This window comes from Callithrix jacchus, chromosome 1 (assembly GCF_049354715.1).
Source record: "Callithrix jacchus isolate 240 chromosome 1, calJac240_pri, whole genome shotgun sequence".
NCBI lineage: Eukaryota > Metazoa > Chordata > Mammalia > Primates > Cebidae > Callithrix > Callithrix jacchus.
This window is the reverse complement of record NC_133502.1, coordinates 78,857,376-78,885,171: the sequence shown is the minus strand read 5'-3', so window position 1 is coordinate 78,885,171 and position 27,796 is coordinate 78,857,376. Positions and strand designations below refer to the sequence as shown.

General features: G+C 49.3%; 1 protein-coding gene across 10 annotated transcripts in view; it reads left to right on the top strand.

The window, feature by feature from the left end:
* The first annotated feature begins 812 nt into the window (after nt 1–812).
* Nucleotides 813–27,796, top strand: part of PTCH1 (patched 1) — a 70,973-nt gene continuing 43,989 nt past the window's right edge. For 3 of the 10 annotated variants that reach the window (XR_013526070.1, XM_035300822.3, XM_035300818.3), the window contains exons 1-2: nt 8,575–9,663; nt 11,238–11,430. Coding sequence is in view for 4 of the 10 variants with exons in the window: in XM_035300822.3 (XP_035156713.2) it covers nt 9,466–9,663; nt 11,238–11,430 (391 nt within the window). In the remaining 6 variants the exon portion in view is untranslated. Of the gene's footprint in view, nt 1,333–8,574; nt 9,664–10,387; nt 11,106–11,237; nt 11,431–11,630; nt 12,043–27,796 lie in introns of those variants that run through there. The other 7 variants (XM_078348416.1, XM_035300826.3, XM_078348420.1 and 4 more) reach the window with 5 other exon arrangements.

The following is a 27,796-nucleotide window of genomic DNA, read 5'->3' as shown; positions in this document are numbered from 1 at the left end:
GTATGAAACACCCTCTAGCAGCTGCGGGTTTGAGCAGATAAAATGTTAGACATTGTAGCGGGGGTTCTCCCGAATAGGACGCTTCAGTCTTGGGGGAGAACACGGATCTCTCTCTGGAGCGACCCCCAGCACCTGGGTGTAGCCAGTCACCCAAGGCCGCACAGGGTGTGGCACAGGAAGGCAGAGTGGGTGGGAGCCCTTGGGTGGCATGCCCCAGAAACCACAGGAATCGGAAAGAAAAGGGTGCAAATGTCAATTCGTGATTACTCGAACTAGCTACCAATCTTGGTTTCCAAAGGACGCCACCTCGATCTCTTCAGAATGAGCGGCTTCCCAGGGACCGGCAAGAATCCGCACACATCTTGTGCCGAAATTTCCCCGGGAAGGCCCTGCGATCAGCCGGGCGCTCCGGCTCTCCGCCTCCCTGGCGGCCTGTGGGCCTGTCATGCAGAGGGCTCCCAGCTTTTCTGCGCTTCCTTGGGAATGCGAGCAGGAAGGGCTTTGAGAATGCAGGCCATGAAAGGTGGTGTTCTTCTTCAGCCCTCTGGGCGCCCGCCACTTCCCGGAGCTCTGGGGATGCTAAAAGGAGCTTCCTTGCTTCCCCACACCTCCCCTCACCGACGTTCTGGCAAGATGGCCCAAAGTTAGCAAATAATGTGTCGGGGGTAGGGGAGCCCAGCACAAGGTGGAGAAGCAGCGGGAGCTAGCGGAGACCCCCCGCCCGGCGGCCCCCAGCAAACAGGGCCGCGGGGGCGGGGAAGGGGCGGCGGGGCTCGCGGGAGCTCGCCGGGCTGGGCGCCTCCCAGGAAGGCGGGGAGGGGAGCGCCTGTTTACCCAGGAGGGCTGTGCTGATAGCACGTTCCTCGAGTTTACTTTGCTTTCCTTGAGTTTATTGTAAAGGGGTAAAGTTTTCGGATCCGTCACGTGACCCTGACAGGTCCTGCCTATGGCGCGGCAGACCACCCACGCCGAGGGCCATGGAACTGCTTAATAGAAACAGGCTTGTAATTGTGAGTCCGCGCTGCACTCCGCCGAAAGCCTCCGGCGGCCCAGCGCGCCGGGGTTTTTACACTTTCCGTTCCTTTTGTAAAGACCGAGGAGGAGGAGGAGGAGAAGACGACGAAGACCGAGAAGAAAAAGACGACGATAGGGGAGACAAAGAGACCCGCAGCGACAAGGCAAGGGGGAGACGAGGGAAGACGGGGAGAAGACAGAGGAACGGAGGACGAGGAAAGGGGGGCCAGGAAAAAAAAAGGAATTGATGTGAAATCCAAGCCCAGCGTCCGCGCCATCGGCACCCGCGCTCCGGGCAGGGGTTGACGGCCGGCTATGGTGAGTGCAGCCGGCGCGGCGGCCGCCGATGCCACCTCGCTCTCGCCCTTCGTGCGCCCGGGGCGGCGCGGGGACACGGGGACGCGGGACGCCCCGCGCCGCGGACGGAGGAGCGAGCCCTGAGCGCCGGGCGGGGGGGGCGGGCGGCTCGCCGGGACCGTGGGGCCGGGTGGGCTGCGCCGCCCGGGCGCGGGAGCGCGGGTCCCGCGCCTCCACGCTTGCTCGCACGCCGGGGCCCCCGCCCCCGAGGCCAGCCCCGAGGGGCGGAGAGGGGGCTGGCCGCGGCCGGCCGGGACTGAGGAGCGGCTCCGGGGGGAATTCTCACGGAGGGGGTCGCCAGGGCTCACATTTTCACGCCTGAAAGGGTCGCCACCTTGCCTTCAGTTCATCAGCCTGGCGGTGGCTACTGACTCGCCGGCGGAGGCAGAGCTGGTGATGGAAGGGCTGGTGCGGAGAGTGACAGCGCCGAGGGGAGGGGGCTCGGAGCGCGCGCGCGGAAGCCGCTGCCGCCCGCTCGGGGAAGCAGCAGCCGGGACTGGCGCACGCTGGCGGCCCGCAGCCCGGCTCTCCAGCCCGTACGCAAGCCTGGGCGAGCCGGACACCGGGACTGAGGGGCACCTTCCTTGCCTCGCTGCGGGAAAAGGGTCGGAGGGGCTTTTGGAGTTCAGGAAGTGGCGGTGGGTAGGAGCGGTGGTATATGCGACTCTCGTGCCCACCGATTCAGGCGCTCAGGTGCCTGCCACCCTTACAGAGGTGGGCGACCAGCCCTGTGCTGAGTGCAGAGTGAGGCCCCAGGGGAGCCCGGGAGCGGGCCGGGCCCAGCGCTGAACCCCAAGACCCCCAGAGACTGTGCCTCTGGGTGACGTGCGCTGTGTCTCCACGTATTTATGTTCGTGTTTAAAATGATGCTAGCGTATGGATGAGCACACTCTCATGGAAACTGGTGTGTTTCCATCACCTAAGAAGAACCATATGGGTGGTGGGTGGCTTGTGTGGAAGACACCCACAGACCTGTTTTCCTGCACCTGGGAGAGAACACCGTCTTCCTCCCTTTTTTCCTTTCTTCCTCCCTGGGGAGGAGAAATACAAAAGAACTATACATAAATAATAAAGAGCCACATGGGTGGCTCTAAATATTGATAATTGGATCACTGAGGTATTGAACTACCACAATAGGCTTTTTCAGCATTCTGTGTGTGTTCATTTCTTTTCGGTTTTTATTTATTTCTGTATTTATTGGCAGAGTAGTTCAGCATGCAATTAATTGCCTCCACAAAGAAAGACAGTGCTTTATGGTGTCATCCTTTGTTACTGCAACTTACAATTTCTGGGTGGTACTTAGGATAAATTGTTGCCTCAGGTGCATGGAGTGCCCAAGTTGTAAAACAAGGGGCTTTCAATTTTGAGTTTGTGTGTGTTCCAGTTGTCACCCAGCTTCCTTCCACAAGGCTGTAAAATGCCTTTGAGTCCATGATCTGTTTCAATTAAAATGCTGAATCAAGATGGATATCAATAGGCCCCACCATTCTCAATTTAGGGTATTAGCTTCATTTCAAAATCGCTGTGAGAGGTGTATCTAATTTCTGGTTATAATCTAGTCATAATCTGACAAGCTATTTGAACAAAAGTTAGAACCATTTGGAATTATTTTGTGAAAAGAAAAAGGCTATTTTACAAATTATCTTCAGCTTTCTACAGATGAACTGATGAGGTTAATCAGGGTGGATTAAAATATGTCTCCCGTTTTTATCTTCATTTCTCTCTCTCTCTCTCTCTCTCTCTCACACACACACACACACACACACACACCTTTTATTTTCTCCAGCCTCTGCCACAGTGTATAATGCCCTATTGAGACATGTAGGCGTGATGTGTAAACCGGATTAGCAGTATGAAAGAAAGACACACAATAAGCTGGAATTGTTTTACTTCCCTTTCATTTCTCATGCCTATATTTCTAATAAATTTGTTGCTCCAGCAGTGGGTCAAAGGGATCATGTTGCTCAGCTTCTTTTTCAGGCAGGACCCAATGGCAGAGATCACTGAAATGAATGGTGTGCCTCCTAGCAAACGCAAAGCTTGATAGAGATATATTAGACAGGGAGATAGAGGCGAGGCGAGGAAAGGATGCAAAGCATGTTCAAAGTCTGGGTGTTTCAGGAATACATCTCTATCCATTAGAGGAAAGCAATGTTGGTAAGAATATATTTAGAGAAAGGGGGATCAATACAGGGGTCAATGCTCTGTTTTCTTTCAAGTTCATAGTAGGCTGTGAACATTCTCTCAGCAGTTGGTAGCATGCTTAGCAAGAGAATACCAATAGCTTTTGGCAATGCATAAACTCTAATTCCCCTTTCAAGCTAGTATTTAAACCTGGAGTAATCAATGTGATTTCTGGGACCTTCTCAGGACACTCCCCTCTGTGGCTTTCCCCACCCCCAGCTCACTGTAAGCTCAAAAAATGCCAATGCTCCCGGGTTTATGCTGTAGACCCCTCATTTACTCCTTTGTGGAGTTAGGAGCAGCTTCCCATTAAAGGAGATCAGGGGTAATTAGCAGCATTATTTTGACAAGTTGGCTAGAGCTGTTCCCTTTCCTCCAGCCTGGGGAGGGAGTAAATAAGGGGAGGAAACAGAAGGTGGAAGGGAGTAGGGGAGGGGAGTCAAGCCCAGTAGTTTTACATTTTGTGGCTGCTGACACTCCCCACCCCACCCCCCACTCCACCCCACCACTTCCCTGAAACCTTTTAGACACATTTTCTCCCATCACCTTTTAAGAATATACAAAAGCTGCCAATGAGAAAATAAAAAGGCATTCTTAGGGCGCCAAGAAACTGTGGTGGATGGTGGCACACTGGCTTGAGTTGAGTCAAGACTCAACTCTTATTCAAGGTACCCACTTGGATGCTCAAGCCCTGCCTTGACCATCACTCACATCCTGTATCCCAGGCTCCCCATGCACTAAAAGAAAATTGCATCAAATCCCCAATTCCTCTCTCTGTCCCACCCTCTCAACAAGAATACTGTAGGATTTTAAATCCTGTTTGCAATTCCCTGCATTTCTGCAAGAGTATTACACTTAGTACACAAAATTATAAATGGTCCCAGGGTCAAATTACTGGAATACATTAACCCCTTTATTCATTTATACTCTGCAGAAGTTAGCCAAATTACATTGGATTTTAAAGACCCATTTGGTTTGATCTAAGAAGCCAGTGAAAAGTTAAATTTCACTGTGGTTTTTCCTAACTCCACCAGGTCTGGCTCCCACAACTGCTTACCATTGGAACATCCCAACACAAAGGGCAGAAGCTTTATTTCATTGTCATCATTTGGATAATCTGATGTCATTTTTGAAATGTTCGTGGTGTGGCCATGGATATTTGTAGTATTGGAACAGAGAGGGAGGAGATGTGAGGGAATCCAGGGAGCTTAAGGCAACTGCTTTGAAAACTACAGACTCCAATGAGAAGTCTTGGATCATGACTGGGAGATCAAAATGACAATTTATGATTGAGATGAACTTTACTTGGAAAGTGGAAATGGAACACCCAGCTCTTTGCTTCATAGAGGCTGGCAACTCCTGCTGGCTGATAAGGTCCCAAGTTCTCACTTATTTAGTAACTCTCACAAGGGGTGCCAAGAGGCAGAAGGGCCATTTAAAGGAACTGTCTTCCGGAAGGCAAGTTAGCAGGTCTGGCTGCCCCAGTCAGCCTCATCTCAGGTCTGTGGAATCCTTGTGGTTAGTTGGAGCTAACAAACCCGGTGTGGCACAGCGGTGTGGCATGCATATTAAAGCCGACAATGCTTACAAATGTAAATAAGGGCAGATTGATTAGGAACAACATTATCGCTGGGAATGTCGCACTCGCATGCATCAGCAATGAGGCAAATTGGGGGCAGCCTCAGCCCTGACCACCCAAGTCGAGCAGCCTTTTACACTGGCTCCTCTTCCCTTCCTTAAAACGTTACAGAAACAAGGCCAATTAGATCCTCAAAGTAATTCATCTCTGGGTATGAAAAAAGCAGACCACAGGGGAAGCGGCGGGTGGGGGGTGGGGAGTGGGGAGATTAAGACAGCACTCGTTAGAGCCCAGGCTCCAGAGTGCGTCCTGGAACCCACGGATAGAATTTACAGGCCGGGACCATTGTGTAAGATGCTGAAAAGTTAACCTATCAAACAGCGGGCGAGGGGGCTCTGGGCACTGAAAACCCCGGGGATCAATGTTCAAAACGTTTAGGAATTAAGTCAAACTAAGGGATATGAGGCCGAGTGGAAGAGGCTTTGCCACTGAAATGAAGTGCATGTGGCAGCGGCCGGAACCGGAGGACATGAAGCCGCGTGCGGAGAGTGAGGCGGATCCATTATGGGTACACAGCTTACCGTTTCCTTCCAGAATTCCATCATCCAGGCAGCTATACCGAAATCCCTCTAGTAAAAGATTGGGACGAAAAACTAACAGTTTTGGTCCATAACGTGGTGAAGAAGTTTGGAAAGACAAACAGCAACGTGTCTGTGACTACTTGGTTCCTTGCCCTCCGGCAAGCTTGAAATATAAAAACGCTGACATGTAAAACTAGGGGTACTATCCCCCTCCACAGTTTTTAAAAAGCAATTTCCCAAAGCAAGCACACATGGTTCGACTTGAAGTGTCTACACAACCATTCAGTAAGAAAAGCGAGAACGGTAAACCTCTTTTCCTGTTTTGTGCTATTTATCAGACCTAATAAACATCAGGATTATACTCAAAGATGAAACTGGCAATGTGTGGAGCCGTCCGTCTGCGCTCTTTATCAACGCAGCGTTACTTTCCTCGCGCGATGCCCGCCTGCCTTCCGAGTTTCCGCAGCCCTTCCCTGAGCCACTCACAAAATCACGTGCTCCTTAAGCGGTCTGAGTTTTGAATTTCCGCGCTGGCCCGGCACTCAGGTCCCCCTCTGGATCCTGCGAACGCCCCCAAACACCTCCACCCCATCTCCCTTTCTGTCTCGGGACACCCCGCTCTACCCCCGGCACCGCACACGGTTTGCGGTTCGGAGCTCGGGGGTAAGGCCTCCCCCTGAAGCCGGGGAGGTGGAGAGGCTGGAGGAAAAGGTGGCCAGGCTGGCGGGGGATGGAGAGTGGAGGAGGCTGCCGGGCGAAGGAGGAAGAAGGCGCAGGCCGAAAGAAGGAAACGGGGAGGGGAAATCGCCGGGGAGGAAGGAAGGGGGCGGGGAGAGCCGGTGGACGGGCCCCCTACGGGAGCCGCGTGGACCGCCCCGGTGGCCGGCGCGCCCCGCCGCAGTCCCTAGCGCTCCCGGGCCGCCAGCGCGGGGCCACTGAATGGGCAGGGACTCGTGAGCGCGACCATTGGCCGGCTGCAGGGAGGCGGCGCGGGCATTGGGCAGCGTTAGGGGGCCGGTCCGCCTTCAGGAATGTACTACAGCGCGTCCTGCACGTCCGTCCGCGCCGCCTGGGCGCGCGCCTTGTCTGGGCTCCCGGGAGGCCGTGCTGGAGGCCAGGAGCCCGCCCGGCGCACCCGCCTTCCTACCTGGTCTGCCCCAAACGCGCGGGCGCGGGAAGTCCCGGAGCCGGACGCAGGCGCGCGCGCAGGCGCGCGTAGGCCTCCCGGCGCGGGGGTCATGTGGCCGCCAGAGCTCCGCCTTCTCCCTACTCCTCCCCCTTTCCCTCCATCTGGGTTTCTTTCTTTCCTTTCCTTTCTTCTTTTTTTTTCAATGAACACACACCGTGTGCATCTTAAAGCCACACCGCCCCATTTCAAGACTTCACTGGGCATCTTGCTACTGCGGTCCCTCTGCAGTTCAACCCTGTTTTAAAAAACAGAAATACTAAAGTGAAGCAAATGAAGGGTTTGCTAGTCGGGATCCTACCGCAGGGAGGAACGTTGTAACTTGCAAACGTAAGAAAAACACATTCCACTTTCCAAAAACAATTTTTAAAAATAAAAAATAAAAAGCCTAGTTGTGTAGACGTGTCTCGCTTCAGGATCCACCTCAAAGGGTCGGGTGTTTTCCTCCTCCGCGGGAAGCGAATCCCCAGGATGTCTTGGTGACACTGGACGCGGTGTCAGGACAAATCCTCGCGATCCGCGCACTATTTGTTTAGAATATATCCAACATCGGAGCGCTGGTAATCTCCTACGTCATATTATTATTAAATATAACATGCATGCCGGGTTTTGTAAAAAAAAAAAAAAAGCTGACTATATAAACATCTGATTAATTAAAAAGGGGGTTACAAATGAAACTAAAATAATCAGGAAAACTTTACTCTCTCAAGGAAACAATTCCGTTTCTCTGAGTTGTAAAAAGGATTCTGTTGTTTCTTTTACTTTTGTCGCATTGAAGATTCAAATAAAAACGCCTCTGCCTCCCCAAGACTGCTTCGGTGTCTGGAATCCACGTTTATAGAACACTGACTCCTTCAACCCAGGACTGTGCTGTCGTGGGTTTTTTTGTTGTTGTTGTTTTTTTAATTGGGGGGAGAACGCAGGGGGCGGCGGGGAGCAGACAGATTTTAAGAAAGGGTGGCTTTTCCCAGCGCTTGCTTTCCTCTTTAACTTTCCATTCTGTTTATCTTAATGCGAGACGTTGTTCCCTGCAAGAGCCTAAGTCTTCCCTTTAGTTAGAAAAGAGAGGAGGAAAAAAAAAAATCTGGCACACACTGGCGCACTATCCAGCACGCTGTCATTATTGGTGCAGGCCTGGGAATGCGAGCCGGACCTCCCAGTATTTGCTGCAGCTTGAGGCCAAGGTGCCTCTGAAAGGCTTCTCTTTGAGGAATTTCAGAAATTGTTTAAGCGCTTAAAACAAAATTCAAACGTACATGAAAAAAAAAATATTACATTCCCCTCGCCCCCGTGTCTACCGCGAGGCAAATGTTCGTGTGTGTGTGCGTGTGCGCGCGTATGTGCGCGCAAAGGGCATCTCACAAAAAGAAGACACTGTTGAAAAGAAAAGGAATAAGAGAAAGGAGGGGGAGCATTCCTTAATGGAAGTATTGCATGCGAGAAGGTTGGCGCTCTCAGAGGCTGCCCCGAAGCCGGGGATGCACACACTGGGTTGCCTACCTGGGTGGTCTCTCTACTTTGGTGAGCTGTTGCTAAGCAGCTAATAATAGTCATGTTTGCTGAGTAATTTCTGCCCTCCGCGAGCCAATCGCGTAGCAGAAACCCAAGCCATCTGACAGCCCCGGGGGCGGGAGCTCCAGCCTTTTTCTCTTTCGCTCGCTCTCTCCCCCTCCACCCCCTCCCCTCCTCCTCTTCTTTCTCCAAATGGAGAGAGTTCTTTTTTTATTTCTTCCATCTCATCTATTGAATCAAGGAGCTGCTGCGGCCGCTGCCCGCTGCACACACACAGAGCGGAGTCCCCAGGTCCCGGGAGCGAGAGAGGCGCGCTGCACAGGGACAGAATGGTCCAGCGAGTTGGCGAGGAGCACAAGAAAACAGAGTTCGGGACCGAGCAGCCACCGCGAACCCAGCAGCCAGAGCCCGAGCAGCAGCTCCTGGAGCCGCCACCGCCAGCAGCAGCCACCGCGGGAGCAGCGGCAGCAGCGGCTGCCCCGGCCCGGCAGCGCTGAGACCCTCAGGGCACCCTCGGACCCCGCGGCGGCCGCACTGCGCTTATCCTTCGCGGCCGCTCGGGCGACCCGGGAGTCGCCGAGGGAGCCAGCGCGGCCAGCGGGAGCGGCGGGGATTCGCTGGCTCTTTCTGCAGTGAAGGGGTCGCGGCGCGGGGCGAGGGGCGGGTAGGGGGAGTTGGGGACCGCAAAGAGCGCCGTGGAAGCGCCCGAAGGACAGGCTCGCGCGGCGCGCCGGCTCTCGCCCTCCCGCGAACTGGATGTGGGCAGCGGCGGCCGCAGAGACCTCGGGACCCCCGCGCAATGTGGCAATGGAAGGCGCAGGGTCTGACTCCCCAGCAGCGGCCGCGGCCGCAGCGGCAGCAGCGCCCGCCGTGTGAGCAGCAGCAGCGGCTGGTCTGTCAACCAGAGTCCGAGTCCGAGCAGCCTGCGGCCAGCAGCGTCCTCGCGAGCCGAGCGCCCAGGCGCGCCAGGAGCCCGCAGCGGCGGCAGCAGTGCGCCGGGCCGCCTGGTAAGCCTCCGTCCCCGCGGCGGCGGCGGCGGCGGCGGCGGCAACATGGCCTCGGCTGGTAACGCCGCCGAGCCCCAGGACCGCGGCGGCGGCGGCGGCTGTATCGGTGCTCCGGGCCGGCCGGCTGGAGGCGGGAGGCGCAGACGGACCGGGGGACTGCGCCGCGCCGCCGCGCCGGACCTGGACTATCTGCACCGGCCCAGCTACTGCGACGCCGCCTTCGCTCTGGAGCAGATTTCCAAGGTGCATTTCAGACTCTCCTCTCCTCCCACTTTCTCTTCCCTCCTCTCTGGGATCGCCCCCGCTACACACACAACACACAACACACACACACACACACACACACACACACCCCTCCAGGAAAAGCAACAGACAAGTGGGGATTGAAAAATTCAAACCCTCCCTCTGGTCCTGGGAGGAAAGGGCTGTCTGAGGTCCGCAGGGGGTGGAGGTGTGCGTGCATGCGCGCGCGCGCGCGCGCGTGTGTCTGTACACACACGCCCTCCCCGGCGTGCCTTTTCCGGAGCACTGGAAAACCCTCCACTGCGGGCCACCTCCAGGGCGGCCGCGGCACTGCCCCCTGCCCCATGCCCCCTGCCCTGGAACTCCCTCCTCCTGCGCCCCTGCCCCAGTTTGCAGCCTAAACCCCGGTAATGCCACATTTCTTAACGTCTTGCAGGGGGAGGCGGAGTGGAGAGGCGGAGAGAGGAAGGGGGGAGGGAGCCAAAATAAAGGTGGTTTCCTTTTTTGGCAGCCGCTTTTGCTTTTGTTAAGCATGAAATGTCTGCTCCCTTAAAAAATTATTCTCGGAAAAAGATATCTCCCCTGTTTCCCAGGTTTAGAGCTGCCTCTCCTCAGGGCCTGGTCGGGGGAGGGAAAGTTGTAAACAAATTGCCACCTTAAATTCGCGGTGCGGGTCTGCGGAGCGGTCGGGTTCATTGTGTTTACGAGGCTCGCTGAAATGTGTGGAATCCAGGGAAGGCGAGCACCCAGACGGGGGCCCGCCGGGGACGCGGTCAGCACCGGGGAAACGCCGCGCCGGGGAACAGCCTGCGCGGGCCTGGGCCCTTTCCCTGTGTACTCGGCTGCTTTTTACGTTTAACCGGAAAGGAAGGGAGAGGAGGGAAAGATCCTTGTGGCTGCCCTCTTCCGATCACAAATATTGTCGTAAGTTGCAGATGGCTGCCCCATTTCCTAATTCAGCTCACACAGCGTCTCCCAACGCTATGGAAATTCGCCGGGAGTGAACTCCCGCGGCCGCGCTCACCACGTGGATCCCCACTTACTAGCACTCTAGGCGGGGGTCCAGTCGGGGAACCCGCAATGTGTTGTTCCCAAAACGCGCTCGGCCCTAGCGCCCATCCCCGAGGGTGATGGACGGAGCAGGACTTCAGGGACAGGGGACCTGGTTTGCGGGCTCCTGAACTTTGGGCTCCGTCGCTGGGATTACGCGGCCCCTCCCTTCTCAGGTCTGGGGTGAATACTGCCTGTGTCAAGTGGTCTCTCTCCTCTCTACCCCGGCTTCCTCTTCTCCTGCATTGCAGCCCCAGCAAATCGTACTCGGGGATCCGGCGGGTGGGGGCGCCCTGATGTCCCCGAGGTGCAGCTCCCACGCTGCGGCCCGGCTTTGATTTCTGACCGAGCCCCCCACGACGTTCGGGTCCGCCGGGGCTGCAGTCTCGAGGGTGAGTCCCTGTGCTGCGGCAGCGCGCACCCCCAGGTTGTTGGGGGCTCACCCGGCGGGTGCGCGAGAGCGGGTGTGGGTTCGCGGGCTGCGACTTCCCGGCGCTCACTCCTCCCTTCTGCTTCGTCCCCAGGGGAAGGCTACTGGCCGGAAAGCGCCGCTGTGGCTGAGAGCGAAGTTTCAGAGACTCTTATTTAAACTGGGTTGTTACATTCAAAAAAACTGCGGCAAGTTCTTGGTTGTGGGCCTCCTGATATTTGGGGCCTTCGCGGTGGGATTAAAGGCAGCGAACCTCGAGACCAACGTAGAGGAGCTGTGGGTGGAAGGTAAGAGCGCCCGCCGCGGCACCCGCACCCCAGGCCCGGTCCCTGCTCGCGGCTGATAGAGATATTCGCCAGCGCACACCTAGAGCCCGGCGGCGGCCGGCGAAACCCCCTACCCGCACCCGCGGGATTGTTTATTGTTTGGGCGCCTGGCCGGGAGCCAGACCCTCCCGACAAAGGCCGCGCTGTAATCTACTCTAGGCGCTGCGCGGCGGAGGTGTGGTGGGAGAGAGCGGCAGGGGCGGGCCGGGGGCGCTGGGCCCCTCCGGGACGGACCACTCCGCGCGCCGGGGGCCCCGGGGCTCGCCGTCGCCGCAGCCGCCCGCCTCGGCCGCACCCCGAACGCGCCCTGGGGCTGGTCTCTCCCTGCCTGGCTCCCCGGCCCGGCTTCCTTCTCTCCCCCACCCCCACCCACCGCGTCCAAAGAGAAAGGAGTCGGGGGGAGCCAGAGGCCACCCCTCCGGCTGGCGGGAGTGTGCGCGCCCCCGGCGGCCGCGGCCGGTGAGCTGGGGAGGGCCAGGGGCGGGCTCAGCGCCGGCCTGCGGAGGCGGCGGCGTGTGTGGTCCTGTTTTTGGACAGCTTTCAACTCTTGGGGAAAAAAACATTTGTCTCAAGGTACAAAAAAAGCGGGGTAGGGGAGGAAGGAATGGAAATAAAATAGTAAGGCACAGACTGGAACGCATGTTTGCAAAGTAGATTAATGTTTCCTCGCGGGTGGGGGCTTTTTACATGGAATTATTCTGGGGAAAGGCTGCATTTTGCAGGCAAAGAAAAGAAATGTTTTAAGAACGCAGGGTTGAAGGGACCTCTCAGAGGGGTTCTGCCAGTCTTTTATCTACGTTCCTCAGTTTTGGGGTTCTTGAGACCTTAACAAGGCAGTTGCAGATTTAAAATAGATACATATTTTTTCGAAGACAAATGTTTTTACATTATTTTGGTGACACTGGTTTAAATTTTTTTCTCCCCGCTGGTTGTTTCTTAATTATCTTCTTGGCAAGTTCCAAATGCAGCTATTTAGAAACATTTTAACCCTAAACACCACCTTGGGCATCTCTTAATCTTACAAGTGGGAGGTAGGGGGAGGGTTGAGGGGACTTTGTAGATATTTCAAACTAAAATACCTGGAGCGTTTCTTGGGACGCTGAAGAGTTACGGGCATCATCGCTTCAGTGATCCCTTTCAGGATGCTGTTGAAGATGAACCCTGGAGAATATTTCCTTAATCTCTCCTTGTTTGTGAAAATTCAGCTTGCAGAGTTTTGCAAGCCCGTGGTGGAGATGGAGCATTTAGTTAAGAAGTGACAATTAAAAAATAGTCCACGTAATTAAGACGAAACATTCCTGCTTTAAGTAGTTTGGTAATTAATACCAAAGTGTTCTTTGTATTGAATCCATGGAGTAATTTACCTCAGTTCAGCGATTCAGTATCATTGGTAGATAAAAGAAGGGTTTTATCGAGCAGCTATTATGCTCCTAGCAACAACTTTCCTAAGCGCCTGTGATGTTCCTAGCAGTGTGTTACGCACTGTAAGAGACTCGGGTGTGTTTGACACCGCACGATTTCATGCACTTAAAACTATTAGAATTCAACGCATTTGGACTACATTTGGGTTCAAAGTTGAAATGGGCTGTGAAAGTTACAAATAAAAAGCTTTCCTGAAGGTGGTGAGGTGGGGGGGGAGGGGAGCGTTGAGGGGGAGACAAAGGGAGAGAATGGGGGAAGGAGGGCATCTTAGGCAGAGGGCACAATTCTAGCACGGGCAGCCGCTGAGGAGTTTGGAAGTGGTGTGATTGGCTAGACTGTAGGGGCACTGCCATAGATTCTAGGACAGAACAGGGCATGAGCACGGGGGAAGGCCAACTCATCCATATATATGTTCACTTTCCGCCACTTGGCCCAACCTGTATTTGTTGCTATCCGGTAAGGATGACAAAACATGACTTTGTGTTGTTCTGAGTGAGAGTTTTTAGTAGACCTTTAAAGCACGCTGAAGGAGAGAGAATGTGATTTATGTTCTTAGCATTGCATATTTCTGGAAATCAGTTGGTTTCTGCATAACATGACCCATTTCCAGTCCTGGAAGGAGAAGCAGTATGCTTCCTGGCGGTTTTATGGGCGCTGCCAGTTGTGTAGTGAGAGGGAGTAGAGTTTTCTTTTTCAATGGACTGGATGAGGACACCTGTGAGGGGAACACTGTTGGCTTACTTTTGGCAGTTTCAACATGGCTCACTGGTTCTTGGGCCAAATGTTATTTACTCAGTACACATACTATCACTTGTGGAGCAACTGCCATGCACCAGGCATTTATTATATATTATCATATGCCTTACAACTCAATAAAATAGTTATCAATTATTACCTTTATTTTATTTGTATAACATGATAGTGGATGTACTGTCTTTATGTATGATGAGGATCGTCCCACTTTACAGATAGGAAATGCAGGTTCTCTGTATGTCTCCCTATTTACTTTGCCTACTAATGACATAAGTCATTTGTTCTCCTGTTGTCTTGTCTTTTATCTTTTATTGATTCATTTATTCAGTGCTAAATTCTTCCCCTAGAGAAGAATCAACAGTTTCATTAAGTGCAGATAAATCCAGCTAGGGAGGTGACCATACTGTTGTATAAATTTAATTTCATTTAAAAGCAGAAGTAGTTGTATAGAGATCATGTTTGTGATGCAGTGAGCTGAGTGTTCATATCAGTAGTAAGTAGTGTGAGCATTTGCGTTCAGGAGTAAGAATTCCCTGCTGTTCTAGAAGTCAGTAGACATCCATGAATTGAAGTGAGTAACAGCTCCAAATTTAAGTTCATTTTATGTGTCAGTCTCATAGATAAATTCCTCATCTTTATCAGCAAAAAAGTCTGTCAGATGGTGCTTTCTTGGTGGGTTGTCCTGAAGGTTCTGGGCATGAATTTCTACATGAACTGAGTGCTTGCTACACAAATAAACGAAATAGATAGAGTTAGCATATTTTCCTAGTTAGAAAACAATAAAAGAGAGCAAAGTGTGATATTTTAAGGGATGAGGGATGCTGAGGGATAGTTTCTAAGAAGCTGTTTCTCCTGCAATTTAAAATCACAGGAGTGTGTGTGTGTGTGTGTATAGCACATTTTCTTACTCTGCATATCCTCCTGTCTGCCAAAGTCATGTTAATGTTATCTTTTCACTACAGCTAGCAAATTAAAGGGATCCACTCGATAAGCTGTATCTTCTAATTGACTTTCATGCTTTGTTTAACATGCTGGGGAAATGTGGCTTTATAAAGAGTTGGAATACATCAGCCACAATGTACAGACGAATATATGCTAGATAAGGAAGAGTGTGTGTGTGTGTGTGTTAGTAGGCATTGGTGATAAGAATTATTGTATTCTGTTGTTAAATTGTTCATATGATTGCCTTTTAAGAAACTGTCAATCACATATTAAGATGCCAGCTTGGGTTTTAGGGTTATACTGTTTGCAAATCAAAATTGTGAAATCAATTTCACATGTGTGTGGAGTAATGAGGTTTGATACAGAATATGTCTGCTGTTACAGTGGACATATGCTGTTGCAGAAACACATGATCATGGCAGCAAAGTAGGGGAGAGATTAATTGTCATTGAAAAACAGAAGCATGGCTGGTTGTGGTGACTCACGCCTGTAATCCCAGCACTTTGGGAGGCCAAGGTCAGGAGATCACAAGGTCAGGAGTTTGAGACCAGCCTGACCAACATGGTGAAACCCCATCTCTACTACAAATACAAAAATTAGCCAGGCGTGGTGGCACGAGCCTGTAATCCCAGCTACTCAGGAGGATGAGGTAGGAGAATCGCTTGAACCTGGAAGGCAGAGGTTGCAGTGAGCCAAGATTGCACCACTGCACTCCAGCCCAAGCAATAGAGCGAGACTCCATCTCAAAAAAAAAAAAAAAAGAAAGAAAAGAAAAATAGAGGCATTCATTCTGCACATGTTCTCAGTGCCTATTCTGCACCACCATTGCAGAAAGCTCTCCAGAGAGATGGTGAAAAGCCACAGTCTCTGCCCTTAGGGGAGATTTATACAAACATCCAGCAGGCATATGGACCAGTGTGTGGGTGTTTAACATGAAGGACAGCAGTGCCAAGATGGCAGGAAATTGGGGACATCTTCCAGGCTGGCCTCAAGGGAGGAGGCCTGAGCCAGGCACAGGGGCTGGAAAAGGAAGGGTAGAGGGCATTCCAGGCAGAAGGAACAGTGTGGGCAAAGGCTCCAAGAACAGGAATGTGGCCTCCTGGAGCACAGCCTTTGTGGGGTCTTCAAGATTGGGTGGGAGCCTGGAAGCTGGGCCAGTCCCTCAGGGCCATTTCACAGAAGTCTCCCTGCTTGGCTGGGAGCTGCCAGTGCCTCCTGCTAGCCATCCCTGTCTCATGAGTGTGCTCACATGTTGGCCTCTAGTGTCCTGCCTGGAGCCATGAATGTTTTACCCAGATCTCGCCCTTCTGGGGACAGACTGGTGTTATTTTTAATCTTAGCCATTTCTTTGTTGATATTTCCTTATTGTTGAGCAGTTTTAGCCCATCTCCTTCAGTATCTATTTCCCTTCATATCAACCCCCCACTCCAGCCCTCCCTCAGACACAAGTTTCTTGTCAAGCTTTTTCAGTGATAGAACATTCATTTATCTCTGAGCTTTTTGTTTTTTTCTAAAAGCTTGCTCAGCTCCTGGCCTCCTTTTCTGCAGAGGGCAACTGACTTGAAATGAATCCATATTGCCTTGGTGTTTGGATGTTAATATTGCTGCAGGTCAGTGTAAGGGAGAAGAAGGCAAGTTGTGAGTTTGATTTTTTTAAAGAAAAATAGAAGGAATTGTTTTTTAAAATACGTTAAAATATGTGCTTGATATGTCTAAGTGCTTTCGAGTTTGTACCTTGCCAGTGTTACACTTAAAGTGTTCTTGAACTCAGACAATTAGTTGTAGGAGATAACCACTCCTTCAGTTTGGGGCAGGGTCCCTCAACCTCAGTACTGTTGATGTTGGGGCTGGATCATCTGCTGTCTGTGGCTGCTCTGCACACTATAGGATGTTTAACAGCATCCTGGCCTCTACCCACTTGATGCCAGTAGCGCCTTCCCAATTGTGACTCCAGAATGTTTCCAGTCATTGCCAGATGTCTCTAAGGGAGAGGGTGAAAATCATCCCAGTTAAGATCCACTGGTTTAGATGATAAAAAGATTTTGATTGGAAGACCCATGCTGTGCGGAATGAAGGTGTTTATTATGACAGAGTTGTGGCTGCAAAGCATTGCATAGATGCAAGAGTATTAGTCTTCTTTAAAATAACACCACCATCCCATTCCTGTGTTTACTGACCCAGATAACTAATTCTTTTTCTTAGAATGACATTAAATATCAAAGAAAAACACCATGATGGGTCAAAAGAGGAAAGAGGCCATGGAAGAAAGAAATACTTTATATTTGGGTACCTGTTGGGATGGGAGGTTATCTAATTTTGCTGAAAGACTGGTTGCACCTCAATCCCAGTAGCCTGAAGATTTATAGCATGAAAGTGACTTTCTGAAAAGCTTTAATAGAAGATACCACTGCCTTTGTTCATATTGAAATAACGGCTCCTTCAGAAGCCTGTCTAGTGTATTAACTCTTTGGTGGTCTCATTCTCTTCTAGATGTGTTTCTATCACAAACCACTCCCACTTGTCCCTCCAGGAGACCTTATGGAGCAGAAGCAAGGGACAGCAAGGGACCAAGGCAGTCCAGCTGGAAGGGCAGAATGGGCTCTGCTGTCACTGCCCTTCCACAGTGGTCATCTTGTTTCTGTTCTCTGGGGCTGCCATTTTGGGGACATTTCACAGGGACAGGAAGAAAAATACAGCTCCTTTCTGTTCCTTGGACCCCCATACATGGTTTCAAAGGAAGAATATGTGTAGATAGGTATTTATTAGTTTCCACTACTGGGTACGCACATTTAGGTGGAAGCAGTTGTGGTATTTCTTTCATATTTGGTTAAAAATGATTAGAAATGAGAAGCTACCAATGATTGTTTAAAAATATAACAAATAGCCCTCAGGTGCCTTCTACACAGGGCAGTTGACCCTTCAAATCCTCCCTATCTCTTTGCTATCTACCATTCTTGACCCTTCAACAAGTTGAGAGAACGGGTTAGGTAATTGGGTGTTTCTGATGCATAGGACACTGCCCAGAGGTTCCAGAAGATGACAGGTTCCAGATGTATGAACAGCCTGATCTGTGTGTTTAGATTATGCACCACAGCTGATGCAGAGATTAATGCTGGCTGGACAAGCCATGGGAGATTTGTCTGGTTTCCACAATGCCATGTTTACGTTTCATTTGGGTTTCTCCTTCAAAGCTGACCTGCCCGTGACCCCGGGCTCTGTCCACTCTGGGCAAGCTGGAACTCGTCCGCCCTGCTCTTCTGCTTGTATTGGGGTGGGGAGAGTCACAATTTGGCAGAGAAAGGGGGCGCTCTGGTGGCTGCCTCCTCCTCACCGTGCCAGCTGTCTGCCCAGATTTAGCCCCTGATGAGTGTTCAGTTCTACTCGGGATGTGTTTCACTGTAAAAGGTTTTTTGTTTTTTAAAACAAATATGGAAATATTATGAAATAACTTTAAAGGGGACCAGATTCAATAGAAACCACTTTGCATAAATGTAGTATTTTAACTGCTGGTACTTTTTTGACACTATTTGGGGGAGAAAAAGTTGAGGGAATTCCAGCTGTGTCAGACACCCCCAAGTAATAACCATAATTGTGTCATTCTATTATAATACTATTAATATTTCCTTTGCCTCTCCCTGGCTCCCAGAACTCCTGCTGCCTCCTCCTGCCTCCCCTTCCCTCCTGTCCTTTCTGCCGCCCACCCACCCCTAAACCGCCCATGTCATTTCCTTCCAAGTGGATCTCTGCAGTTACTAGTGTGAACTCTGAAATGGTAGTAAGTCTGGCTAATCACAGACTGAGAGAAGGGAATTAGAACATTTATTATTTCAAGCCAGCTGCGGGAGATACTAGATACAGAGCTGCCATTTGCATCCCTTGGCATTCTTATTTTGGTTAGGGTTGGTTCCAAGACCACACTCTTTGATGGGCTCTTGGCAGAAAATGTGATTCCCCTGTTGAAGAACCATGACTTTTTTTTAATGGGCTTCTGCGGCAACTTTAGAATCCATTGACAAGCTATTCAATCCATACCGTGCCACCAGAGAGAGTGGGAAATAAGTCCTGGTCGCCTGTGCTTACTGTGACACATGAACAGTGGAAGAACTGGGTTCCGTAACATTTCTGGGACTGTGAGTAGAGCACAAACCATGGCTTTCCCTCCCAGGTGCCCCCCTTCAGGTTTTCCTTGCTTAGAACTCTCACCAAAGCCAGTCGGCAGCATATGGAGCTTGGCTAGATTGAAGAGGATGGAATTCTTTATCCAGATTTTGGCTAACTCGGAAGCTTTATATGGTCCATCCTCACAAGAGGTCTTGGTTGACATCCAGAGAGCAGAGGGCTTTGCTGGTGCGGGCACTTCTGCCTGCAGGAGGAGGAAGCTCTGTGGGATTCTCTCAGTGGGAACATTCCTTGAATACACAGATATAATCAGGGTCATCAAAATATAAACACTTCTGTTACTTTCTCTTCTAATCTTTGAATTTGGGTGCTTATGATAATACTTACTGGATTTTTTTCTCTTAAACTGGATTTAGGGTGCTTTTTTTCCTGTACACTGCAATATCTAATGCCTTCCATAACCGAAGAATACTGCCATTCAGAAACTGCTGGGCTGATGTGGAGGATTTTAGGAGTCTGGTGTACAGGAAGATGCACCCCATCCTTAGTCCCTCCAGGAAGGAATATGACTGTTTCATTTGGGGTGTACAGCATGGCTGGAGAAACAGCTGTCATGTGTTAGGGAAGCTGTATTGTTGGTGGGCAGTCAGATACCTGCTAATGAATGGCAAGTTTGTTGCTGGAGAGATTTATAATGTGGGGGCAGGACCTTATTTCTAATCCAGAAACCCAGGTGTGAGTTGACCCAAATAGTCCGCTCTGCATGTGGGTCCCATAATGCCACTGCTATGAGAGCGAGCTAGTGAGAAGCAAGTCCCCAGACCGCAGTGCAAGCTTTATTTGTTATTGTTAGGATAAATGAAAAGAAGCAGTAGACTTACCCAATTTAGCAACCAAGATAGTTTTCAGTTATTAATGAAACATGTACAAAAGTAAGCAAAAGGGACTGGAAATGGCTTTGTTAAGTCAATGTGCATGATTTTTTTTTCCCCTTAAATCATTGCTTAAGGGCTTCTGGCCCCTAGCTCAGGAATCCTGCCCAAAAATGCCAGATGTATTACACAGTCAAGTATTGCAATGTAAACACAGCTCCGTGCCACGAGGCAGGGTGGTCCATCTCTTATTTAAAAAGAGTGAGAGACTGAGAGGATGTGGGGTGGGGGGCAGTGAGCATAGTAGTGGTTGTGTCATTTGTGTTTTTGGCTGCACAGTCAAGATTTGAAACTACCAAACCCAGAAAAACACATTGGAATGGCAAAGAATAGCAACTTGAATTGGGATGCCAAAGAAATCAAGATGTGGCTTGGTTAGTGTTGCTTCATTGGGTCAGATAAGTTTATAGACTGTGGGACAGATGGAGGGTGGGGAGATACAGGAAGAGGGTTCTTGTCACAGCAGCATCTTGAAGCTGCGTTAACCATACCAGTTTTCATTTACTGGTGGCTAAATGGAAAGGTGAGCCTAAGCAAGGCTGAGAGATCCCAAGCCTCCAGGGTGACCTCCACCTGACCGCCAGGTGGGTGCACCTTCCAAGTGTGGAAAGCTGATAGGTCGCAAAGCCCTTCTGGTGTTCTGCAGCACGGAGGATGTGGCCCACGATAGGTACTGATTTTCACCTGCTTTATGCATTTCCGAACTAAGGAAATTATCATTTCTGCTAATGATGATTGTTTGGAGGTGAGAAAGTCACTGGCACTTTGGGCCATCCTCCGGTAAAACAAACGTGTCATTCCATGCTGCCGGCAATGACAGGAAATTGGAGTGCCCAAACATTACCTGTCCATCCAGATAACCTCATAAGAAGCAGCCTCAGAGTGACTATGTTCAGGATTTCTAAAAATTAATATGAGCATGTTTCGTGAGTTAGGAAGTAATAGGATTTCAGTTTGAATTTGGGGAATTGTTGAAATACCTGCACTAATCTCCTTATTAAGAGATTTATTCTACAGACTGATCTGAGAAAACCAAGAAATGGTGATGATAAAAACAGGAATTTTGAGATGAAGGAAGTGTAGGCTTCTTGACTCCCTCTTTCTCCTCCCACCACCGTTTTTTTTTCTTTTGTGAATTCTTCCACATTCCCACCCCCACTCCGATTTCCTCTGCTCCTTTAGTGGGAAACCAGCAACCTTCACAAAATAGACTCAAACATCACACAGCCTCTTTTTAAATGGAGGCTTTCTAAGAGAAAATAACAAAAGAATTTTTCCTAGCTGCCTAAGAAATTATTTCTTTTTTCTTACTGTGTTTTCCTCATGAGGTTCACACATTATTGTAATAAGTAAAAAATGATAAATATGATACCATTGTTTCGGTCTACACATGATCCAGAAAAAAAAATTGCACACGTTTAATACCTTGCTTAATTGCAAACAAAGCTTGCAATTTGAGAGAATTGGGATTAGGGCTAAATATCTATTAAGTGCTCTTTCTAGAGATTTGGGGAATAGGATGACCCTTTTTTTTTCTTTTTTTTTTTTTTAATAGGCTACAGTTTCACATGGCTCCCAAAAGAAATCTCTCTCGCTTTTTGTTTCCCACACCAATTGATTTATCATTTTGCTTGCAAGCAGATCCAGAATGTTAGGGCAAGAACACACTCACTTTTTTCTCGTAACTTTTTTGTTGCGGACCGAAACCAGTTGACTTGAATAAATTTTTCTGAGGCCTGAATGTAGCCAGCAACGTGGAAAAATCTTGCCATTCAGGGCCGTCTGAATGTACATTTCAGCCACACAGTAAGCTGCATTGGGAGGCGCTGGACTGCTAAATGCAACCATTTTTCGCAGCAGCGAGTTAGACAGGTGATTAGCATAATTAGCACCGAGCAGCTATACATATGGTAATGCTGAGTGTGTAAATGCCAGCTGCGGTGTAAAATTTATGTCAGGGGTCGGCAGGGCTGTGCGAAAGTATTGTGTTCCAGCTGCAGGTCAGGGCCGCCAAACCTCACCTCCTTTTCTCTTGTTGGTGAATACTCCAAACAGGAGAGAAAGACAGAAATATAACAGATACAGCTTTGATGGGACAGTCCAGTTCTGTGCAAGAGGGACTGCTCTATAAAACACACACACTTGCACACACTTGCAGAAATCCCATCACTTTCTCTAGAAATTGTGTGTTTACTTCACCCAGGGTCCAGATGAGTGGGGCCAGGATGGAGGTGGGTAAAGGATTTCCTGGGAGGAAAAAATTTCAGTCATTGAATTTTTAAAAGGAGTTAGAAGGTCTGTTTTGTTTTTCTCCCCATCCTCCATTCCCTCCACCACCCTCCTGCCTACATTGTCTTATTTCACATTAGATGGGGTGATATCCTTGCTGGATGGGTTAGCATTGGTCCTTTAGAAGAGGAGGAACTAACCATCCTGGATTTGTTAACCTTGAACAAAATACAAGGTTTCAGCAGTGCAACTCTCTTCCCAAACCGCTTACTACTGTTAGAAAAGGGCTAGAAGCTTTTTTGTGGGCTTTTTGTTCTTCCTGTGGGTAGCTATACTTGCTTGCCTTTTTACCTACCTCCACTGTCAGACCCACCAAATTCTTTATAGATAAAAAAAGAATCACATGGGTTTCTTGTTTGAAAGAACAATAGTCTCAAATGGCTCTGACACACTTTGAAGTGCATGATGCGGGAATTTATTGCTATGATGAGTTTATACATTTTGCACTCGAGGCATTTTCTCTGCCACGTCCCCACCTCCACCCTCCCCCCTTTTTTGGTTGGTGGCTATAAGGAGTGGTGGTGTTGACAGAATATAGTTCACACCACGCTGACCCGGTGATGAAACTTCCTCACGGCACCAGGGGGTCCTTATGTACCGGCCCCTAATCCAGCTAATCCTGATGGCAACAAAATCGTGAAAGTGGCCCCCAGTGACGTGCGTCTCCCTGCACAGATGCAGAGGGAAGGAACAGTGTGGGAGATAACTGAGGCCAGCCTGTTGTTCCCCAGAGGCCAGGGAGCCTGCCTGCGAAGGTGGAGACTTGCATTGTCTTCTCCCTCGTGTGGGCTCAAGTCGGAGGCCAATGAAGGGAGGCCCAGGCTGGATAATGGCAAGAAGACTGTTGACAGCTGAGAGGTGATGTCAGCCCCACAGAAGCTGGGAGACGGGAACTGGGGTTAATGTTATGCAATGCCTGAATGCTGTGATGGAGAGCCTGCCGTGGAAGCACTTGGGGTTTGTTGTTGTTGGGTTGTTTTCTGTTTCTGTTTTTTTAATGAAGACTTTAGGAGGTTTCAACTAAGCTTGATGAAAACACCCGTGTTGGTTCCTGGGTTCTGCTGCCTGGTGGAGTGTGGCCTCTGAGCCAGCGGCACACCTCCGGGCACGCCCAGTTCCTGCAGAGCGAGGGGACCTGGTTGTGCATCTGCCTGCTTGTTGCGCTTGAGCAGCCTGACTGCCCCTGAGGTTATGGTAGAACCGAGGACAGTTCCCAGCTTGGAGAGTTGGCTGTTCGGGATGTAAGATATTTCCGCCTGTGTCCTGCATGAAGTCAGCAACGTTCTTGGGCCTGTCTCAGGTAGCGCCGTGCAGAGCCTCATTTGCCAATGCAGCAAGTGACCAGTGAAGAAGGGGCCTCCTGACAGATGCAGTGTGGTCTTGGGAAGTCATGGCTCCTTGGGAGCTGGGGGGATATTCACACATACGCATAATGTGACAGGCAGCAGGTCCAGTGTAAGCAGCGTGCTGGGCTGACCTGATTGCATCCGACAGGGCGAGCAGGTCTCAGTCAGGGAAAATCATTCAGAGGGAACAGCCTGGGCAAGGCTGATAACAGATGGCACTGCCAACAGCTGGTGGGGGCGGGGGAGCTTGCCGGCGCATGCGCAGTCTGGAACCCTGTGCTGGCGCCTGCGCACTACCTGGGCCCAGGCCGCCCTGTGCCCGGTAAGGCCCCTTGCTGTGTGGGGTGTGGCCCCGTGGGCATGTGGGGAGTGTCCTGTTCTCGTTGTGTTTTGGTGGTTGCCCTCTCACTGGGCTCACTTCATGAAGGCACATTCTCTTTGGGCTGACTGTGGCATTTTTCCCATAGCAACACGCAGGGGCACAATCTCACCAGGAGAAAAACGGCCCAGAAAGTTGGGCAGCGATTCGCTCCTCCTGAATAAAAGAGATGAGTGGGAGAGGACTAAAATTCACAGCCCGTGAGTTTTCAGCCAATTGCCCACATTACTGAATCTTCTTTTTTTGTTTCTTCGATTTTAGAAAAGAGGCAGTGCTAATAATTTTGCAGTTACACCCGCTTAGAGATTTCCACTTTTTCGGCCTCACAATAACGAAATGCAACATTGAAAAGAGGACCTGAAGCAACTAAAAGAAAAAGAAAATCTCTCTAGAGGCTGTTAGATAATTCATGGGATTAATCAAATGCAAATGCAACGCTTGCATATACACAGACCCCATTTTCCTAATTGGACTCTGAGTGGGTACTTTTCAAACTGAAAGGGTCATTTGTTTTGACTGATTGACTTTTTGAGGCTTTGGGGGGAATTAATAACTTATACAGATGACTGCCTGTTCCCAAGGCTCTGCATTGAGACCGTGCATTCATTTATTCATTCAGCACACTCTGTGTGCTGTGGCCCTGGTGCCCCTCCGCGTCCCTCACATATGGAGGTGCGTGGGCAGGACTTGAATTTTGTGGAAAATAACTTCTGTTGGTCCCTCAGATCATCTTTATGTGGATCACAATAAGCTTTTGCTAAAAGGTTTTTGTGTGAATGCCACAGACGTTTCTTAAGCTCTGTGCAGAAGGCTGTGCTGAGGAGGGGCACAGCAGGGAAGTGTGATGAGGGAAACATCTCATGTCTACAATAGATTGGAATCATATTGGCCTGGAAGTATGGGCCTCTGGGTTAGCTGGTATCCCACCTGTCCTAGCCTTTCTTCATTTTGGAAAGTTAAGCCTGGCTTGATTTGGGGATGAGAGGATCAGCAGAGTTTGGTCAAAAACTTATTTGCAGAAGTGATGCTTCTTTTGCCTTTCAAAGAAATGATTTGAGCGTTGGATTTCTGGAGAATAAGATGGCAGAATTGGCAGGTAAAGAGGCTTAGGGCTGCTGTTCTCTGTGTGCCTTCATCTGCCCCCTCTAAAACGGGCCCCTCTGGGGACCAGAAGGAAAATGAGGCCTGTCCACTGCAGCCCAGGGAGCACCAATGAAAAAAACTGCATCTCCTCAGTGGCTGAGAAAAATCTTTGAGGCAATATGGTTGTACTTTAAATAAAAATACGGATGACTGTCATGTTTCATGCGTTCTAAAATTCTATCTGTGAGTGTAATACAGGTTGACTATCCCTTATATAAAATGTTTTGGGCCTGAGTGTTTGGGATTTTGGATTTTTTTTAGGGGGGAGATATTCACACATATACGTAATGAGATAACTTGAGGATGGGATCCAAGTCTAAACATGAAATTTGTTTATGTTTCAACTACACTTTATGCACCTAGCCTGAAGGGAATTTTATACGATATTTTAAAATAATTCTGTGCCTGAAACAATGTTGTCGTACATTGAACCATCTGAAAGCAAAGATGTCACTGTCTTAGCCACTCATGTGGACAATCTGCTTGTGTGGCATTCCCATCCTTCCTCTGAATTTATATGCTACCGATAAGCAATCATTCTCCTAAACTTACTCACACATACATACTTACCAGTAAAAAAAATATGACATTCCATTAATGCAGTGAAAAACTACTGTGTTCAGGGCATCCAAGCAGCACGGTAGCATCACCAGGTGCCTGCATCAGCGGCCAAAGGACAGCAGCTTCCCGTCTCCACCTATGTGCTGCGTTTCCATGGAGAGGTTACTGTACACCATGTTTTTTTTTTTTTAAGTGAGAAGAAACATCAGAAGCAGTTGAAGGGTCAGGAAGTGGGTCCTGTAGGTGTGAGGTGGCATCTGCCAGATGGCATTTCAGAATGTTTCCTCCAGTGTCATCTGTCTCATTAATAACAGTTTCTGTCTTAGACTCCTCTCTTTGATTTTATGAACTGACATGATTTCCTGTTTGGTTGTGGATGCATACTGCTCTAGTTTTCAATGAGCCCATCACACATTTTCACCAGGTCCACTATAGGTGCTTTGTCTGCAGTGGTGACAATGTCATCTTCATGGTTGTGAGCCCGTTTTGACTGTGACTGATACATGAGGTTAGGTGTGGAATTTTCCACTTATAGCAGCTTATTGGCTTTGGAGCATTTGAGACTTTCAGATTAGGGATGCTCAACCTGTAGAGTGTGCTGTATGGAACTAGGTGCTCCTAGGCTACCTCCTCCTGCTGTACTCAGGTTCTCAGCTGGTGCTCAGAAACCATGAGGCTTGCAGGGCAGTTGGACTTGGGGTTAAAGTGTCAGTTCTGCCTCTTATTAATAAGGTGGGTAACCTTGGGCAAGCCACCCAAACTCAGCAGCTATGCATTCTCCCCTGTAGCATCAGGGCCATGAAACAATGCTTTGTGACAAACACATGGGTGACAGACAGTTGCTCAGCTCTCGGGTAAGGCTCTGGGAGATTTCACACACATTGTCAGCTAAGGCTTACACAGTCCTGTGAGGTTCATCAGAGCATTTGTTATCCCTGTTACCCTCAGCAACCAGAAGAGGTGGCTGAGGCTCAGCTGTGTCAAGGACTTGTCCCAGGTCTTTCTGCCACTAGTGGTGGTGCTGGGGTCTTCTGGTCCCCATTCTCACCGCCTGTCTGGCACAGCTGGCCCCACCATGATGGAGGAGCTGCCATGATCAAAATATTTCCAAAAACATAAAGAATATGGGTTAAAAGTGCTTTGCAAATGGAAAGCACCACACAAGTATAAAAGGCTATTTTGTGTCTCAGGATCCTGAGATAATGATTTTTCTTGAGTCTTGTTCAGAAGGGTTGTTATTTTATTGTTAATATAAGAGGACTGCAGGATATGGTCAAGATGCTTATTATTATTTTTTGTAGTTTATTACCATTACTGATACATAATACTTATTTATGGTGTGCCTGTGATGTTTTGACATAATTGTGTGATGTGTAATGATCAGATAAGGGTAACTGGGATGTCCATCACCTCAAACACATTGATTATTCTTTTGTGTTGAGAACATTCTAAATCTTCTCTTCTAGCTATTTTGAAATATACAATATCTTGTTGTTAACTGTAGTCTCCCTACTATGCTATGGGCCACTAGAATGTATTCTTTCTACTCAACTGTATGTTGGTACCCATTAACCAACCTCTCTTCATTTCCCCTCTTACTCTTCCCAGCCTCTGATAACCCTCATTCTACTCTCTATCTCCATCAAATTTTTTTTAGCTCTCACATGTGAGTGAAAACAGAGATGCATATTAATTTTTCGCATTGAGCATATTTTTTATTTGTTTTCTCTTTTTTATTTGTGCTTATTTTTAATTCATATCTCTACCAAGTAGTTCTCATAACTGTTTTTCTTTTCTTTTTTTTGTCACATAAAAGATTTTGTTTTTCTGGTTTTGGTTTTATTTTGTAGTGGGGTCTCATTCTGTTGCCCAGGCTGGAGTGGGGTGACACAATCACAGTGCACTGCATCCCCAACTCCTAGGTTCAAGCCATCCACCACCCACTTCAGCCTCTGAAGTAGCTAGAACTAAAGGCATCCTCCACCACTCCCAGCTATTTTTTTTTTTTACTTTTTATTAGTAGAGATGGGGATCTTGCTTATGTTGCCAGGCTGGTCTTGAATCCTGGCCTTAAGTGATCCTCCCACCTTGGCCTCCCAAAGTGCTGGGATTACAGGTGTGAGCCACCATGTCCAACCATAGAAGTTTTTTATTATACTTGTTCATTGTAGAAAAATTAAGAAATAGCAATAAACTCAAAAAAAGCAAAGCAGGTAAATATTATCCATAGACCACCACACAGCAAAAATGGCTTCTGCATAACAGATACTGGAATTATTAGTTATTTTCTTCTGCACTAGCTCATGAACATTAAATAATTAAAAATGTATTAGGACTTTGATCCTGAAAATGGAGAAGAGTCATGCCTGGAATCCCAGAATTGGGAGGCCAAGGCAGGAGGATTACTTGAGCCCAGGAGTTTGAGACCAGCTTGGGAAACT